General features: G+C 38.4%; 1 protein-coding gene across 4 annotated transcripts; it reads left to right on the top strand.

Moving 5' to 3' along the window:
* The first annotated feature begins 2,017 nt into the window (after positions 1-2,017).
* On the top strand, positions 2,018-16,356 carry LOC117415131 (BH3-interacting domain death agonist-like). 4 transcript variants are annotated; one of them, XM_034025114.3, is made up of 6 exons: positions 2,018-2,140; positions 2,451-2,529; positions 3,846-4,059; positions 7,640-7,773; positions 8,535-8,756; positions 15,988-16,356. In XM_034025114.3, the coding sequence occupies exons 3-6, from the start codon at positions 4,041-4,043 to the stop codon at positions 15,997-15,999; spliced, it is 387 nt and encodes a 128-aa protein (XP_033881005.1). In that variant the 5' UTR covers positions 2,018-2,140; positions 2,451-2,529; positions 3,846-4,040; the 3' UTR covers positions 16,000-16,356. The 4 variants fall into 4 exon arrangements, with proteins under 4 accessions (XP_033881005.1, XP_058882761.1, XP_058882762.1 ...); XM_059026778.1 differs by having other exon boundaries at positions 3,757-4,059; XM_059026779.1 differs by lacking the exon at positions 2,451-2,529.
* The last annotated feature ends 385 nt before the right edge of the window (positions 16,357-16,741 follow it).

Raw genomic sequence — 16,741 nt, 5'->3', positions numbered from 1 at the left:
AGTTCTTAAGTTATAGATTCCTGCATAGATATACTGTGTGTAACATAGATCTTTACAAAAGTAAGAGGCAGCACTGTCTAATTATTTGCCACTTTGTTTTGCTGGCAATGCACTATTGTGTACAAGAGAGAGCTGGCACTTACTAGTATGACGACACTGTGGCTGATGTGCTGTCTGTAGCTGGCAACAAGAAAAGAAGAGCAGCTCCTGAACTGAAAAGTAAAAAAAACAAACCCTTAGATAAATTATCAAGCAAGAAACCCCCCAGTATTTGAGTCATTAAATCAGAACCACGCTGAATAATTACAAACACCATTGTCTAATATCACAGTAAGGGGATAAGACTAGAAGCAGTTTTTTATTTTTTTTGTTAACCAGGGCTTTTATTATTCAATTTATACACGAGCCACACAGGTCTTGGTTTGTTTTAGGGTTTTTTCTTTAGATGCAAAGACTTCTTTGTATAACCAACTTTTCCTGTTTGTAACTGACATGGTTGCAGTAAAAGACACGTATTTGCCAGTGCCTGGATGACTCACATACTCTTATCAGGAACTTTCAGCTTTACATTTGCCTGTCAGACAATCCCTGTACTACACTGTTGAAAATGACATTCCCTGTAGCACATTAAAACATGGTTGCATTTTGTATTTCTTACTATGAATATTAGACATTTTCTTGTTGACAGCATCTTAGATTAAGGCAGTGTTGTTAACCACAATATGTTGGAACACTCATTATTTTGTATTACATCACTCTAATACTAACTGGTGCATAATTCCTAGAATAGCATTAACTTGTATGGTGAAATTCTGAACAGATTAGTTAGTAAAACTGAAAGGAATAAAAAGAAAAAGTTTCTTCATTGAAATTGAAGTTTACAGTAACTCCCTTATAAATGACTTGCTTTTAAGTAAAAGTGCCCCTCTTATTCTTGTAGACGTGTTTACAAAGCTTTCATTGTAATAAATACAAAAGTGGTGACGGGTAACCACTGCTTCCCTTTTCACTTATGGAATGTCTTTATTATTCAGTGCGTTTTTTGCTCCAGTGGTATGTTCTGCACTCTAGATTTTAAATCCCCAAAGGAAAACTTTAATCACAGAATAACAAAACAGCTGTCAAATAGTAAATATGAGGTATACACCACAAACATGTCCATATTATACATTTAACCAACATCTTGGGAATCTATGAGATATTTCAACAGGAATAAGTATTTTTGTTTAAAATTAAATTTTGAGGGACTTTAAAAAGTACTTCATAAAAACACTGGTCTTATTTTGTGATTAGTTTTAATTTTACTGAATATTGCACCATGCTTTTAAAGTTCTTCATACAGTTGTTATATTGCTGTGGTTTCACAGTTCATCTCAATGGACTAAGATATTATGAAATACTACATGAATTATATAAGTGTAACCAAAAGATACAGTCCTACAGTATTCCTATGCAATAATGTATTGCTTGACCGAATTAGGGAGTTTAATTATCGAACCCAGGGCTATTGTGTGAATCTACCAAGACCTGACTTTATCTCTACCGACACCCAACCTTGGTGGTTGGTTCAAAGCACAGCAGATGACATGCTAATCTGGTAACTAGAATGCAATGCTGTCACTACCTCAATAGTATGTTATACAATAGATTCTTGCAAACTTTGAAGTTGTGGATTATCCTCAGTGACAGGATATAGTGGAGGCAGCGTCCCTACTAGTTTTATATATCTAGAGAACCATGTATTTAATCGTGATGAAACTTGCTGTACGCACATTCTTTAGCACAATATATTGTGTATCTTGATCTAGGGGTATGTGGAGGTCCCGTGTCTGTGAGTCTGTCTTTATGTAAGCACTTAAAATGTCTAGAGAACAGTTTTACAAGTACTTAGAGAAGCGGTTTTTCAACTGAGATGAAACGCAATTAAGAGACGATATTCTTAGAACTGTGGAGAGTATTGGAAACAGAGGGTATAAATCACATTCATAAACTCCCATCTCCCACCCACTCACATTTAGCCCCGCCCCGCATTGTCAAAACCCCGTGCTGAAAAAGTTAAAGTGCTTTTATTATTTATTGAGAACAGGACAAAACAAAGCGCTCTTTGTCTCTCACTGACCGTAGGAGATTCCAGCATCTGGTAAGTTAAGTGCTGTTCTTTTTGTATAAGCGAATTACATTATTTTTACTGGATGTTTTTAGCCGATAATTGCATTGCATTACTTTATATTGCTGAAGTGCCAAGGGGAACTCCCGGCCCATGTGTTTTAGTTATTTAAAATTTCAAAACTTTACCCGGTTGTATTTGAAAGAAGAGTTCACACATATGCAGATATAGTCTTTGGAATGAGTGGACCGGATCAAAAATCTAAAAAAGTAATAAATAACGACGTCCTCGTGTCTTGTATTGTTCTGTTTTTTTTTTTTATTTTGTTTTGGCGCGCGCACAGCAAGTTCGTAGACAGCACAGTGGGGCGCGCGGACACAAGAGACAGTTACTTGGACAGAAGAAAGTTACAGTCGACAAAGGTTATTTAAATGATTGCATAATATTTGTTTGTGTCATGTAATATTATTATGTCATTTCGCCACACATTGCTTAAGTAGCTCTATAGAATAAGTTATGCTGTGTGTTCGCGATGTTTAACTTTGAATTTGTTATGATTTAAAAAAAAAAGCGGAGTGATTAGAAGCAGTATAAAATCTACCAGCACGTCTTTGGGGGTTTCCTATTAGTGCAGTAGTTTAACATAAGGGCTGAAGAAAGAGAAATACTTAAACAATATTGTATGACTTTTCTAGGGACAGTGAAATGGGTGGTTATATTAATAATTTGTTTTGTGCATCAGCTGCCTCAGTATTCTCGCTTGGTACTGAGAGAGTCGGAGTTACTGTGTGAATGTATTTTCAATATGTTTATATAGGAAGATTGGTACGTCATAAGCCCATGTTAAAATATTAGATTTATAGTTGGGTTTATATGTTGAGTATAGAGGGATGGGCAAAACAGTAAACCATTTAAATAGGAACTAGTCGTCCACAAGTGTATTTAAAATAGAAAGTATGCTGCCATTAATGTATTTCAAATAGAATATTGAGATTTATATATATATATATATATATATATATATATATATATATATATATGTATATATGTCAATAGTAGACGCCATCTACTGGACTTATTTATTGTAGTGTAAATTTGCACCGCGGTTGTTTAAATAGCTTTTTATTATAGCCTAAAATTGGTGCAATCCAGAATAATAATATATTATAACAATACTAAATTCTGGTGCAGTGCCTCCTACATTTTTAAAAATATGTTTTACATACAATCACAAGCCCATGTATAAAAAACATTGTTGTAAGACCAGGATACGAAAATCAAATTGTTTTGCTTGCCTTCACAAAAACACAGCTTGCATATGGCATTCAGCCCCCTCATGCTGTTGAAGGTAATGGCAGGGCTGTTTATCTCACTGAGTAACTGAGGCGAGGGTCAGAAAGCTTGGAGGGAGAATGGTGTGTATGCTGCAAAAACTATGTAGAGTAGCGAGGATGTGTGTTTCCTGTCTAATATATTTTAAATAACTTAACATGTCTGGAAACTATGATATGAATTTTAAAGCAAATTTCTTAACTAATGAAAAGACAATAAAAGAAACAAAACATGCTCGTCATTTTTTAAAATATAAATATCTGTATTTGTTTATAACATGCTGTAAAATGGGGAACTTCCTCTTGTTGTTCTTTTAGATTATTACTTCTAAAAAGGAAGCCCAGAGCAATGTGTTGAGATGGGGGAGGGCATTACAACACCATGGATTCTTCTCACTTTCCTACAGGACCAGAAGTGCAGCAACCAGGAATATAAGAAGGAACTGGACACTTTGGAAAATGAGTTGAATAAGAAGAGGCCTGTGATATCAAACTACTCCAGTCTCTGGAGTAACAATCAAGAGCATTTCAGTGATGGTGATGATGGAGAGCTTCAGACAGATGGGCATTTTTGTTCTGACATTAGAAATATTTGCAGAGAGATGCAGCCTGATGTACAAGGTATGGTGATTTTTCTTTGTATGTTATTGTGAATTGACCCATATGAGGAACTTTATTAACCTTTGGTTTCCATATGAAGTGGAAGAGATCTTTGTGGTCTCAAAAGCCAGATAATTGTATAAATCTGTTCAGCTGATCCTTTAAAAGGGAGCATCCACAAAATATATATCTATATATCGTCAATGTATTTATAATTTAATGTAAAGAATTATCCGATAAGTCAATGTTTTACAGCTTGTACCCTGGTCCAAGAGAGATTTATAATATATTTAATTATAGACATATATAAATTACTTTAATACTTAATGGAAAGGTTATTTGTGTTAAGGCATGCTAACAAAGATTTCTGTTTTCTTGCCTTTTCTTCACTTAAATGTCTTTTAGTTCTTGCTTGCACTGTATACTTCAGTTTGGAACATTGTTAGCCAGAGTTACACTGGAAAATGTTGACACTGTTATTTAAAAAAATAAGTCACTAGTACAGTTTTATAGGTACACATTTTAAAAATATTCGTTCCTGTACTGAAAGTTTTTAAAATTTTAAAATATATCCGATGCTTAAAGACTTTGTCTGTTTTATCCTTGAAAACAATGTTGAATCACTGGGCAATTATAAAAAAAAAAAAAATTTACATGAACATAATCTGAAAACCCTGGCGAAGATTACAGGAATACATATACTGCTTTCCTAATGTATACCCAGCATGTACTGTATGTAAAAAAAAAAAAAAAAAAAAAAAAAAAAAAAAGGCACCACAGTGAATAAGGTATGACGTTTGGTTATTGCTGTACAAAAAATGTCGACAAAGTGGTGTGAAAATTGGACAAACACATTTCCAGTCACACACAAGGCTGCAGATTTAAAATAATATACATCAAAACTGTTGACATGTAGAGGAATTCTGCCAGTCAGGCAGAGGAAGTTTTACCACAACTGTGCCTTTTGTGTTATTAAAACGAGGAAGGTGTACAATGAAACTACTCATTAGTACCAGAGCATTTGAACTTTAGCTATTTATCTTTACAAAAAAGCTTTTTTTTCATGTTGAATGGCATTAAATGCATCCCAAGTTTAAGGTACACAATGTTTTCAAAGACAACATGTGTTGTAGTTCAAACTTACACCAATGGTCTAGCAGCAAACAGAAAATGTGGACCACAGAAAACAGACCAGGATGCAGCAGTTTGTCTGGTGTTGCATCAGAAGTGTAGAACCAAAAGATTCTCAGCAAGGGAGGGGGAACAATGATGTTTATTTGACATGAGTTTATGAAAGAGAGTTACCTCCATATTATGGCATATGCATTGCACAGTTTAGTATGACTTACAGTATTTACTTTTTGGTATTTGGTTTTAAAATCAGTACTTTTTACATAATTAAAAAAAAAAATGACATTTTCAAATGATGGTGGCAACATGATGTACATTACAACACATTAACACATTTTTTATTTTTTTATTTAGTCGTCGCCAATGGTTTTTTACCCCGGTTTTCTCCCCAATTTGGAATGCCCAATTATATTGTTTTTATCCCGGTTCACCGCTGCAACTTGGGAAACGGAGGCTGAAACACGCATCCTCCGTTATTTTTCGCACTGTGGATCCACAGCGAAGCCACCAGACCTATAGTGCCGGAGGACAACACAGATCTGAATGGCTCCACTGCAGACCTGCAGGTGCCCTATCAGCCACAGGGGTCACTGGTGCGCAGTGAACCGTGGATTACCCTGCCAACCTAAGCCCTCCCTACCTGGGTGACGCTCAGCCAATTGTGCGCCGCCCCCTACGAACCCCCGGTCACTTTCAGCAATGACATAGCCTGGATTCAAACCTGCGATCTCCAGGCTATAGGGTGCATCCTGCACACCACCTGGAGCGCCTTTACTGGATGCGTAATACATTAAATACAGTGAAATACAGGGCATAGTACATTAAATACAACATTAAAAAACAATGCAAACACAATACCTATATGCATAAAACATAAAATAAAAGGCTAGGATTTGAATTTTAAACATTGTGGATGCGTGTATCAAGCAGAATCATACAGCTACGATGGAGTAAAAAACATGAAATTGCAATTTAGACAACAGCTAATAACAGATACCAGGCTTAGAGAGCATTAAAAGCAAGGGAGAACAAGTGGATCTTGAGAGTTGATTTGAAGCGAGCGATTGTGGGAGCGAGTTCCAGAGAGTCTGGGCCATGAAGCTAAAAGAGTGCTCTCCAAGTGTGGCGTGCTTTTGCTTGGGTATAACCAGCAGGCCGGAGTCAGAGGACCTTAGCTTGCGTGCAGGGACATAGCGGGTCAGCAGGTTGGGGAGATACTCTGGACCTGTGTGATGAAGGGCCTTGTAGGCAAGCAGGAGAATTTTGAAAGTAATCTGAATTTAACAGGTAGCCAGTGCAGTTAGGCAAGACGGGGGATAATGTGATCATGTTTTTTACATCTGGTAAGGATATTAACAGCTGCATTTTGAACAGTCTGTTTATGGCGCGTGACGGAAGACCACCGTAGAGAGAGCTGCAGTAGTCGATTCAGGAGGAGATGAATGCATAACAGAGTATCTCTGCATCCGGGAGGGAAAGGTAGGGACGGACCTTTCAGGTGTTTTGGAGATTGTAGAAGGAGGATTTGACTAGAGGGGATTTGAGCATCAAAGGGGAGGTTACTATCCAGAAGTACACCGAGGCTTCGTACAGTGGGGAAAGGCAGCAGCAGACAGTTTCTGAGGTTCAAGGCAGCAATATTGAGATTCTTGAGTTGAGTTTTTGAACCTACTAAAGTTGTTCAGATGTGTTGGTGTTGAGCTAAAGAAAATTGGCAGACATCCAGGCCTCAATGTCTTGGATGCAAAATGAGCACTGAACCATGGCCAGGGTCTAGTTTTAGGTAGAGCTGGGTGTCATCAGCATAGGAGTGAATCATGGGGCTATGTTGGTGGATAAGGTGACCCAAGGGGAGCATGTAGATGTTGAAAAGAAGAGGCCCGAGAACAGATCCTTGGGGGACAAGATGTAAACCTCATGGCTACAGGTCCAATATGGCATTGCCCCACTGAAAGGACAGATGTTACTAAAGCCATTTGTGGTGCGACTGCCGTGGGACTTTTTTATTCCGATTGCTACAGTATTGGATGTCTGTTTCAAATTGTGTAATATGGGGCTCTAAACATACCACCTGCAGCTCTTAAGTGAACTGAAGTGACTATTTTAGAAAGGCGTTGAAGAGAAAGCAAAAACATTAATCTTATCAGAAATACAATTACAAGGCTTTTTTCATGTCACAACTTACCTACCATGCTGGTGTATAGTACCGGTAACATACTTTTACAGGCATTGAGTGGATCACCAGTAATGTGAGGAATCAAATCTAAATCATTATTTCTCCATTTACTGAATTAACTTCCCACATATGTTTTTTTTTCACCAAGAAAAAAAAGGTAATTGAATTGGGCTCTTATGGGAGGTACTACCCTTGTACACAGGAAGCAAAGTCTTGAATTAGTCTAGGCTATATATGGAACATACCTCCTCTTTCATGTAGTGCCTTGATTTTGTACCTTTAACTTTTGCTCAGGAAATGCTGTTGATGTCGGTGCGGCAAGGCAAATCGCAGCAAATCTGATTGAGATCGCAGATCAGCTGAACCAAAGTGTGGTTTCACGGGCCTCGGATAATTTAGTCAGGAGGATGCAAACCAGAATTTCACAAGTAAGTAGCAAAAATATAGAAATGCAGGTTTACATCATTTCAAAAAGTACAGATGATTACGATGAGTACCCCAAACAGGGTTTGATCCCAACTAGTTCAGACTAACAAGGGTCTACTGTACTCAACAACATAAGATTCAGTGAGTGTTATCTACAGATCATTAAAGTCATAATAAACCAAACATATATTTATATATTTTGGTTTCCTGTAACCTGTCCTACCGTTTATTTTCAACCCTACCTAAATACAATTTCATGCATCCTTGAGCAGGGCTATGCAGTTGATGACTCTTGAGCTCCAAAGTATGGCTCTTTTGATTTGGAGGGGAGGCTGAACAATCTGTAGTTTTTGGTAGAAGCAAGGCTGAATGCAAAAAACAAATGTCATTTGTAATGTTTAAAGAGCACAATACTGAAACTGTGCGTAGTCTGATTTAAATTTTTAAGGCTGTTATATTATTCATACATCAAATGTCATTTTTATTACAATCAAAGAAAAAACCTGTACTAAAAGTTTCTCCTGGTACAATTCTCGGTACATTCATTTGAAACATACTAGCCAACTGTTAACCTGTACTTGTGTTGAGTAGAAAAAATATATTAAAAATCTCTTACCTACCTACCCAACTTTTGAAAGTGGAGTTGGGTTACAGGCTACCAAGAGTTGTTTATGGGGTGGTTGAACTAAGCTTTGCACTTCCTTTCTCAGGGAATCTGTATCGCTGTCCCCATACAGATGCTGCACCTCTTTGTTTTATGTAGGACTGGACCGGCTTGCTGTCCTCCGAAGTGGAGCGCTTGATGTGGCAGGGCATCCCGGGGCTGCAGCAGTTCCCTCAAGAGAAAGTCATGCTCACCCTCACCATGGTGCTAGTGCAGAACATTGGAGTGCATGCTCCCACTTTGCTGCGCAGCTTTTTCAGTACTGCTGTGCAGTACATTAACGAAAACCTCCAGAACTTCATAAGAGATCAAGGAGGATGGGTAAGTGCCAGTTTCTGTATATATGGAGCCCGTTAGGTTATTATCATAACCCTGATTCCCTGAAATAGAAATGTAACCATTACCGTCTGGGTGTTTACCTCCTAAAGACCCTGAACCTGAATAGATTATACCAAAACTGCGCGTCCGCTCCTGTGACGCAGTCATGCCCGCCCCCAAGGGCATAAGAAGACTGCACACACATACACCAGTATCATTTTTCCTTCAAGCATGCTGCAATCCTTGACACAGCGACCTTGAAGGTTCATGGACATTTCTATTTCAGGGAACCAGGGTTATGATAATAACGTTCCCTATCAAGTACGAAATGTAACCATTACCGTATGGGTGAGTACCAAAGCCATAGCAAGGGCAATATTGCATAACGACTGAAATGCTACAAGGCAAAGTCGAAGGCTACCTTGAGTGTTGCCATACGGAACCCCAGTAACAAGTAGCTGGGACTAAAAAACTGTTGTAAGGGTCGGCCCTTAAGCTGCCCTCAATAATTGAATTCCAAAGCCAGGGTTTTGGGGATCCATAACATTCAGTTGATAGAACCTTGTAAAGGTATGGGAAGTAGCCCACACCGCTGTATTGCAAATGTCCTTGTCAGATGCACCCTGGAACAAAATCCACAATGTTGCCATGCCCCTGGTGGAATGGGCAGTGAGCTTTTCTGGAGGGGGCAAGTTGACTTTAGACGGGGCTTGACCATGGGACTTCGCCCCATAAAATTGAAAACTGTTCAGACTGCCTCCAGCTCTGTGTACTGTCAACATAATATTCTAGTGCCTGCACAGGGCAAAGCATATGGAGCTATCGCTCCCTGTCAGACTGGAAAGGAGGCGGATGGAAAGTCTCCAATTCCACAGACTGGTTGACATGAATGTCGGTAGTTTTCAGCAAAAAAGCAGGATTGGCATGAAGCGTAACTTTTGTCCTGGCTTCTGCAAAAATGAAAAAGGCTTTCACAATTGAAAATGCTTGCATTTCACTCACCCGCTTAGTGGATGTGATTGCAAGCAAGAAAGCTGTTTTGAACGCTAAAGATTTCAGCTCGGCTGAATGCAATATCCTTCATAGGTGGCCGAAGCCGCTGAGCTCTTTTTTCAAAACTTGCCCCGCCAGGAAGTGAACTCCTGGGGAGACATTCAATTTTGACATGGCAAGCTGAAATAGCTGCCAGATAGACCTTTAAACCTTTGCTGCATACGCGGAATGACCATATTTGGTTTAAGCGCTTCTAGTTTTGGAACCTTAAATCAGAAATGAACCCCCCCGTACATCTACAGAAAGGCATTAATTATATATTTCCAGTGATATCATGTATTTTGTTGTGGGATCTATTGTTTTAATATGAGCTACACCTCCCAAAAAATTACAGAAAAATGTAAAATAATAAAAATATTTTTAAAAACTGCAGATTTCAACCTCTTTCCAAGTTTTACATAAAAAAGCTTAGCGCACATGGTAGCTGTGCAATTTTCTAAGGATTTCAGATCTGAACTCAGAATTGAAATATTTTGTACAGTTCCAGAGCTAGATAAGGTTTACAATGCATAGCATTTTAGAAAAGTCAACCTCCGAAATGGCAAATGCAGACCAGGCCTAAGACTTTCCAGAAACTGAGATTGGAAACATTACCCTGTTTGAGATACAGTTATATTTATTTAAGTATAAAAAATAAAGAAACAACACACAAGATATTAAGTAAAAAAGTCTTAGACAAAACTTTGATATGAAGATTTTTATTTTCGAAACTAGAATAAATAGTTTATTGTAAAACATTTATATTTAATAAGAGGCAACATGCAATACGAAAACTGTAAGGCAGGGGTTCCCAAACTTTTTTAGGCACTGCGGCCCACTATTAGCACGTCTTGGGAAAATGTCAAATTAAAAACATTATATATGTTTAAACCTGTAACATTATAAATAAACCTGATCTAAACTGTCCTTTATTCATTTGAATAAATATTGTGAAAGATGGAAATCACATAGAATATGCAGTGAAAAAAAAAATGAAACACTTTAATTTTAGTAAGTAAAATAAATTGCAAAAACTAAACAGATGTTTTTATCAAACCTTTTAAATTAGACACCTTTTGTATAATTGAACATTTTAGAAATGCAGTTATTTTTCAAACAAGAAAAAGTGCATGTCTCTTATTATTCCCATTCACAAATACTGTACAATGTGCACAAAAACATAACTTCAATCCTAATTTCTGAACACTGTCTAACTAAAACGTCCAACCGTTACCTCTCACGCTAAACTGTCATGCACAAAAAAGATGAATGCGTATGATGACATGGCCCGTAGTCATGACTACGACCCACACAAACAAAAAACAAGATTGCTGGTTGGACGGCTGAAATATGACAGGTTTTGGCATTGATCAAAAATAATCGATTTTAAAGCACTTTGTAGAGGGGGATTTCCCTTCATCAAACAGGTCCTGCAAAAATTGCAGTGTAACTGCAGTGGGGCAGGTCGTGGGATCAATTATTGGTTCGTAATACTGTATTTCACTGACAGTTTATTGTGGAATTGACATACTAAAATCTCTGAGCCTGATTGTTTAGTAACCGATTTAGAAACTGAAACTGCCGCACAAAACTCTGAACAGTTTTTATATTACCGAATTTATATATTACATCATTATATTGCACATGGTGCTTATAAAGACCCTGTGTTTGCAATGTATTTTTTCTGAAAAAACAAAAACTAAAAACAAATTACTAGTAGTATACCAGTAGTGTTTAATGCAAAACCCTATAAACCCTAATTTTATACATGAATACGAAAATAATAGTTGATCTCTGTTTATCACAGGATGGGAGGGGACGGGATTTTTTTTGACAGAACAGGATGGGGCGGGAATTTAAAAAAATAAATAAATAAATAATAATTTTTGAACAGGACTGGAAATGATTACACTTTCATGGGATGGGACAGGAACATAGATTTTTTTTTTTTTTTTTTTTTTTTATATATAAATTTATTCGTTGCCAATTATTTTTATTATTTTCTCCCAATTTGGAATGGCCAATTATTATTTTAAGCTCAGCTCACTGCTACCGGCCCTGCACTGACTCGGGAGGGCGAAGACGAACACATGCTGTCCTCCGAAGCGTGTGTCGTCAACCGCTTTTTTTCACACTGCGGACTCGCCATGCAGACACCCAAGAGCTACAGTGTCAGAGGACAACGCAGCTCTCGGGCAGCTTACAGGCAAGCCCACAGGCGCCCGGCCAGACTACAGAGGTCGCTGGTGCACGGTGAGCCGAGGACACCCTGGCCAACCTAACCCTCCTCCCACCGGGCGATGTTGAGCGCTGCCCCCTGGGTCTGCTGTGGAATAGCCTGGACTCGAACTTGCGACGTCCAGACTATAGAGCGCATCCTGCACTCCACGTGGAGCGCCTTTACTGGATGCGCCACTTGGGAGCACAGGGACAGGAACATTTTTGACAGGATAGGAAGTAAGGTAGTTGTCTGTGTAATTGAGCACTCTGATGCCTCTAAGTCTCAGTGGGGCCAGAGTAGCTTCCATGCACTTCAAAAAGGCACAGGGAGCTAGAGAGAGGCCAAATGGCAGTACACAGAACTCGTATGCTGTTCCTTGCAATGCGAACCTCAGGTACCTCCTGTGCCCTGGTCATATTGGGATTTGGAAATATGCAAAATATTCCAGTCGTCTGGCCTGATTGACTGACTGCAACAGCTGTTGTGTGGTCAACATGTTGAACTGCAGTCGACTCAGATACAGGTTGACCTTTCTGAGGTCGAGGATTGGTCTGAGGCAAACATCATGATTGAGCACCAGGAGGGTGTACCATGCAAATAGCTCGCTTTTGTAGCACAGCTGTTACCTCCTGAAACAACACCGCAGCGTCTCGCGGGTCCCTGACTAATGTTGTAGAAGTGCTAGTTTATGTACCTGTCATGCAGGCCGTACAATGCCCACATCGACTGGGAAACAGCCGGAGCCGTGAACCCCAGGACGATTGGACAAGCACTGTGCCCTGATGGGGAAACAACTGCCCAGTTTCTCCATTTGTTCAGAGTCCGCTGATCTCTTAGGCCGGTGACTCTTTCTCTTCCTTTTCCTTTGAGGATGAGAAGGAGAGGCAGAGGATTATGAAAACTGTAAAGATGGCTTCCAATGTGGGCTCTTCCCCCCACGGCAATTCTTCTGCTCTCCCGCACAGCACCACGTGGAGAAGACGCAGCCATGTCTTTAACAGACAATGGGGGAGAGCCCTGACCAAGTGAAATGGACATGGAGTCCACAGAGCTGCAAGTCACCTTTTCCCAAGCATGCGTTTAGAAAAATTTGCAGAAACTGCGGTCAGCGAGTGCCTGTTTTGCATGCTCTGGCCCCAGACAGGAAGAGCACCTGCCGTGCTTATCCTCCACTGGGATACTGGCCTTGAATATGTCACAGGGATAAAACCCTGGCATGATGCAAACAGCAATGCAGTGTAAAAAAACTGCTGCCTCAGTCTACTCAAGCAGCAACGCCACTGCACAGTAATATAACTTAGTGGATAGTACTGTATGTAACAGGGTGGACGCAGTGTACAGTACTATAAAAACTGTAACAGGGCTGTTGAAGACCCGAACCAAGTCCTCTGGTACTGGACCAGTCATGGTGGGAACCGGGTCGGTGACTTGCACCAGGTCAGTACAGTACCTTTGGTTAGGTACTCTTGGTCACGGGCTGGCTCGCAACTTTGGTATAATTTATTCAGGTTCTTTAGGAGGTAAACACCCTGTGGTAGGATGCCCCGCCGCTGTGTGTATTTTGTGTTTTATGTATGTATGTATGTATGTATGTATGTATGTATGTATGTATGTATGTATGTATGTATGTATGTATGTATGTATGTATTGGTGCACGAAGAGTGGGTTATCACAAATGATTTAAAATACCGTGTTTACTCGAATTTAAGACAACACTGAATTCAAGTCGCATCCCCAAATACGGACACCAAAAAAAAAAAATACCCTGAATGCAAGTCACATTTAACTCTTAATGAAAAAAACACCAAAATGAACGGTTCAATTACTTTTTAATTTCTAGGTGCCAGCAGGGAACATTGTATTACAGTACATTAAAGCATCAGAATATGTCACCTACTATATTACAAATGCAAATGGGTGAAGAAAATATGTACAGAGTACAGTACAGTACTTTCAGTATTGAACGACAGTCATTGCAGTTTATGGTAGCTGGGAAAGGGTCAATTACCTTGAACTTTATTTCAATCTGCTTTATTGTCCTTGTTTGTTTAATTTGGCCGCAAGCAAAATTAGTGCAAGCCAGAAATGTGTAGTTCATTTTAGGTTTGAGTTAGGACTTTGGAGTTTACACTAGTGGGGTTCCCGTAGTTAAACCAGGCACAGACCATAATAACAGTGAGTAAGTTAGAGAATCGGAGAGCGATGGAGAATCCGCCATTAAGCAGTACATACCTCAGTGTTCCTGTTTCTTGTGCTCCTCCAGATAGAGAAAGATATATAAATAATGATTGTTCATTTTGAAGCTGGACCTGTGTTGATCATTTCAACACGTACTATACTGGTAATATTATAGTATTACATAGCCTTTCGATTGCGTCTCCCATCTTCTGACACATCTCGGATGCCGTAGTTTCTCTTTTCTTCAGCAAACAAAATTACTTTTAAAAGCTACATTAACAAATGTTCATGAAGTTTGCTGTACAGCCATTTTAATATACTGGTACTGTACCGAGAGTAATATCTGTAGTGGGCAGTGCTGTGTACAGTTGGTCTTGTTCAAGAGCACCAGAATAATTGACATGTGCAAATGTAAATTGGTACCCTCACTAAAAACCTCAAATCCAAGTCGCTCCCCCCAAATTTGAACTTTTATTTTGGCCACAAAAGTGCGACTTAAATTCAAGTAAATACGGTATATAGTTAAAGTGGGTATTAGTATGGAAACATGGGGAGCACAATTAGTTCACATGCAGATGTACTGAGATTCCAATTGAATGATTGATTAACTGCATAAAAGATGCAGCGTTTCACTTGGGGTTAGGTGAGTGGAGAACGGGAGAGAGGAGAAATAAATTATAAAATAATAACAATTGCTATGTGTGCTGGAAGCTCGGCATGAAACTTGTTTGTTTCATGTTCGTCCATTGTTTGTCTGTCTATTTCTTTTGGCCAGTGTGCCATTTTGTTTTGTGAAAGTCTTGTTTGTTTTAAAATCTTTTGTTTAATAATAAACTGAGCGCCGTGGTGTCTGTTTCCACCCCGCACTTGTGTTGTGGCTTGACGTCACCACCAGTCATCCTGGTCACACACCCATACGGTAATGGTTACATTTCGTACTGGATAGGGAACTGTGTTTATTTATGTAACTAGAGACTTCTGTATCATGCCTTTAAGTACTGAATTACATTGTCCATTAAGAGAACTAAACATGCCAAATAAACATGGATTATTGCAGTTTTCAACCAAAATAAAGATGCAAGTGAAGTGGACCTACAGTTAAGCCCAACATGAAACTATTGTATGGGTTTTGCTACAGTTTATGATAACCATGGAAATGTCTTCTTTTTTATGATATTTAATTTACATTAATGTAAACATAACAGGGTCCCTATACTTGTTTTTCGTTTCATTATTGTATGTGGGGAAAATGCCAAAATCCATATATTCACGATGGAAACTATTCATCACACAAACTCTGACCTGTGACAAATAGTCTCAATTCAAACCTGTTTGATTTATGGTCTGTCTAATGCAAATGAACAGGACTGATTTAAATCACTTTCATCTCCATGGAAACATGACATTATAGTTGAGTGCACTGAGTTAGTAGAGAATGAGTCACTCAAGCTTTATGTATTCATGGGAATTGTGTAAAATACAGGTCACTGAACAGTGGAAGGAATAAGATCATTTTTTATAAGACTTGCAGCAATCCTGTGGCTTGGAGATCCACATTCTAAATATGGCTATTCTATATAATTTCACTCCAGTAGCATTTAGACATGAGTGTGTAGGCGTTTAATGTTTGTTATAATGTAAAAGGTGGGTTGTTTAATTCATACGTACTGTTAATGAGCCGAGTGATCGTTTTGCAATTGTATAATTAATAATTAGAATGTTCATTTTTTCTATGTATAATCTCATTGATTTTAATGATAATTTGCAGTTTATTCCATAAATTGTGTCTTTTATTTTGAACAGGGAGGAATTTAACCATGGAAAGGGAATTCAAGCTGTCAGCTTTGGTTATGTAGCAAACATTTTCATATGACATGCTTTACCATGAAAAAAATATAAAGGTAAAATGTCCAGGGACCATTCTTTGTTTTGCTTCTTTGTAATTAAAAAAAAAAAGTAAAAAGTGTTAACTTACTTTTGTAAAATATATATTTTTAATTGATGATTCAGTACATTAAATAATCTTAATGCACTTATTTGTGTGAAAAAATGTAGCATACACTTTTGTGTTTCCTAAAGTGTTAAGTTGTAGATGTAGAGTTGTTTAAAATATCTGTAATGTACTTTATTCTGCATTTTCTTTTATCATAGTAATAAATACTCTAGAATGTTTCATTTGTTTTGTTCTACAGTCGACACAAAACCAAATCATTTACAGAAGCTGCATTTTAAAGTTCAACACAAACACTAACTTTGAGACCGCTACAACACAGCATTACTTTTTAAACAACACTTTTTATTGTTTAATCTGTACATTTATGAAATTCAGTGAAAGCTGGGGCTTTTACAACTGTACTGCTCTGTCAAAACCTGCAATTACAAGAAGATACCTTTACAAAGTTTAAGGATCCCAAAGTGCAGTGTCCTGACCCAAATCAACTATGAACCATGTTAAGCATCATTTTATTCTCTATTTCTCTCAATACCCACTTTGTTTTGCTTTGTTAACAAGGTCCTAATCCAGGTACCTGTACAGAACTGTATTTACTGGAGTGGG

The sequence above is a fragment of the Acipenser ruthenus genome, chromosome 7 (genome assembly GCF_902713425.1).
Source record: "Acipenser ruthenus chromosome 7, fAciRut3.2 maternal haplotype, whole genome shotgun sequence".
In the NCBI taxonomy this organism is placed as follows: Eukaryota; Metazoa; Chordata; class Actinopteri; order Acipenseriformes; family Acipenseridae; genus Acipenser; species Acipenser ruthenus.
Note: the sequence above shows the minus strand (reverse complement) of the source record. Positions and strands in the feature narration are given on the sequence as shown.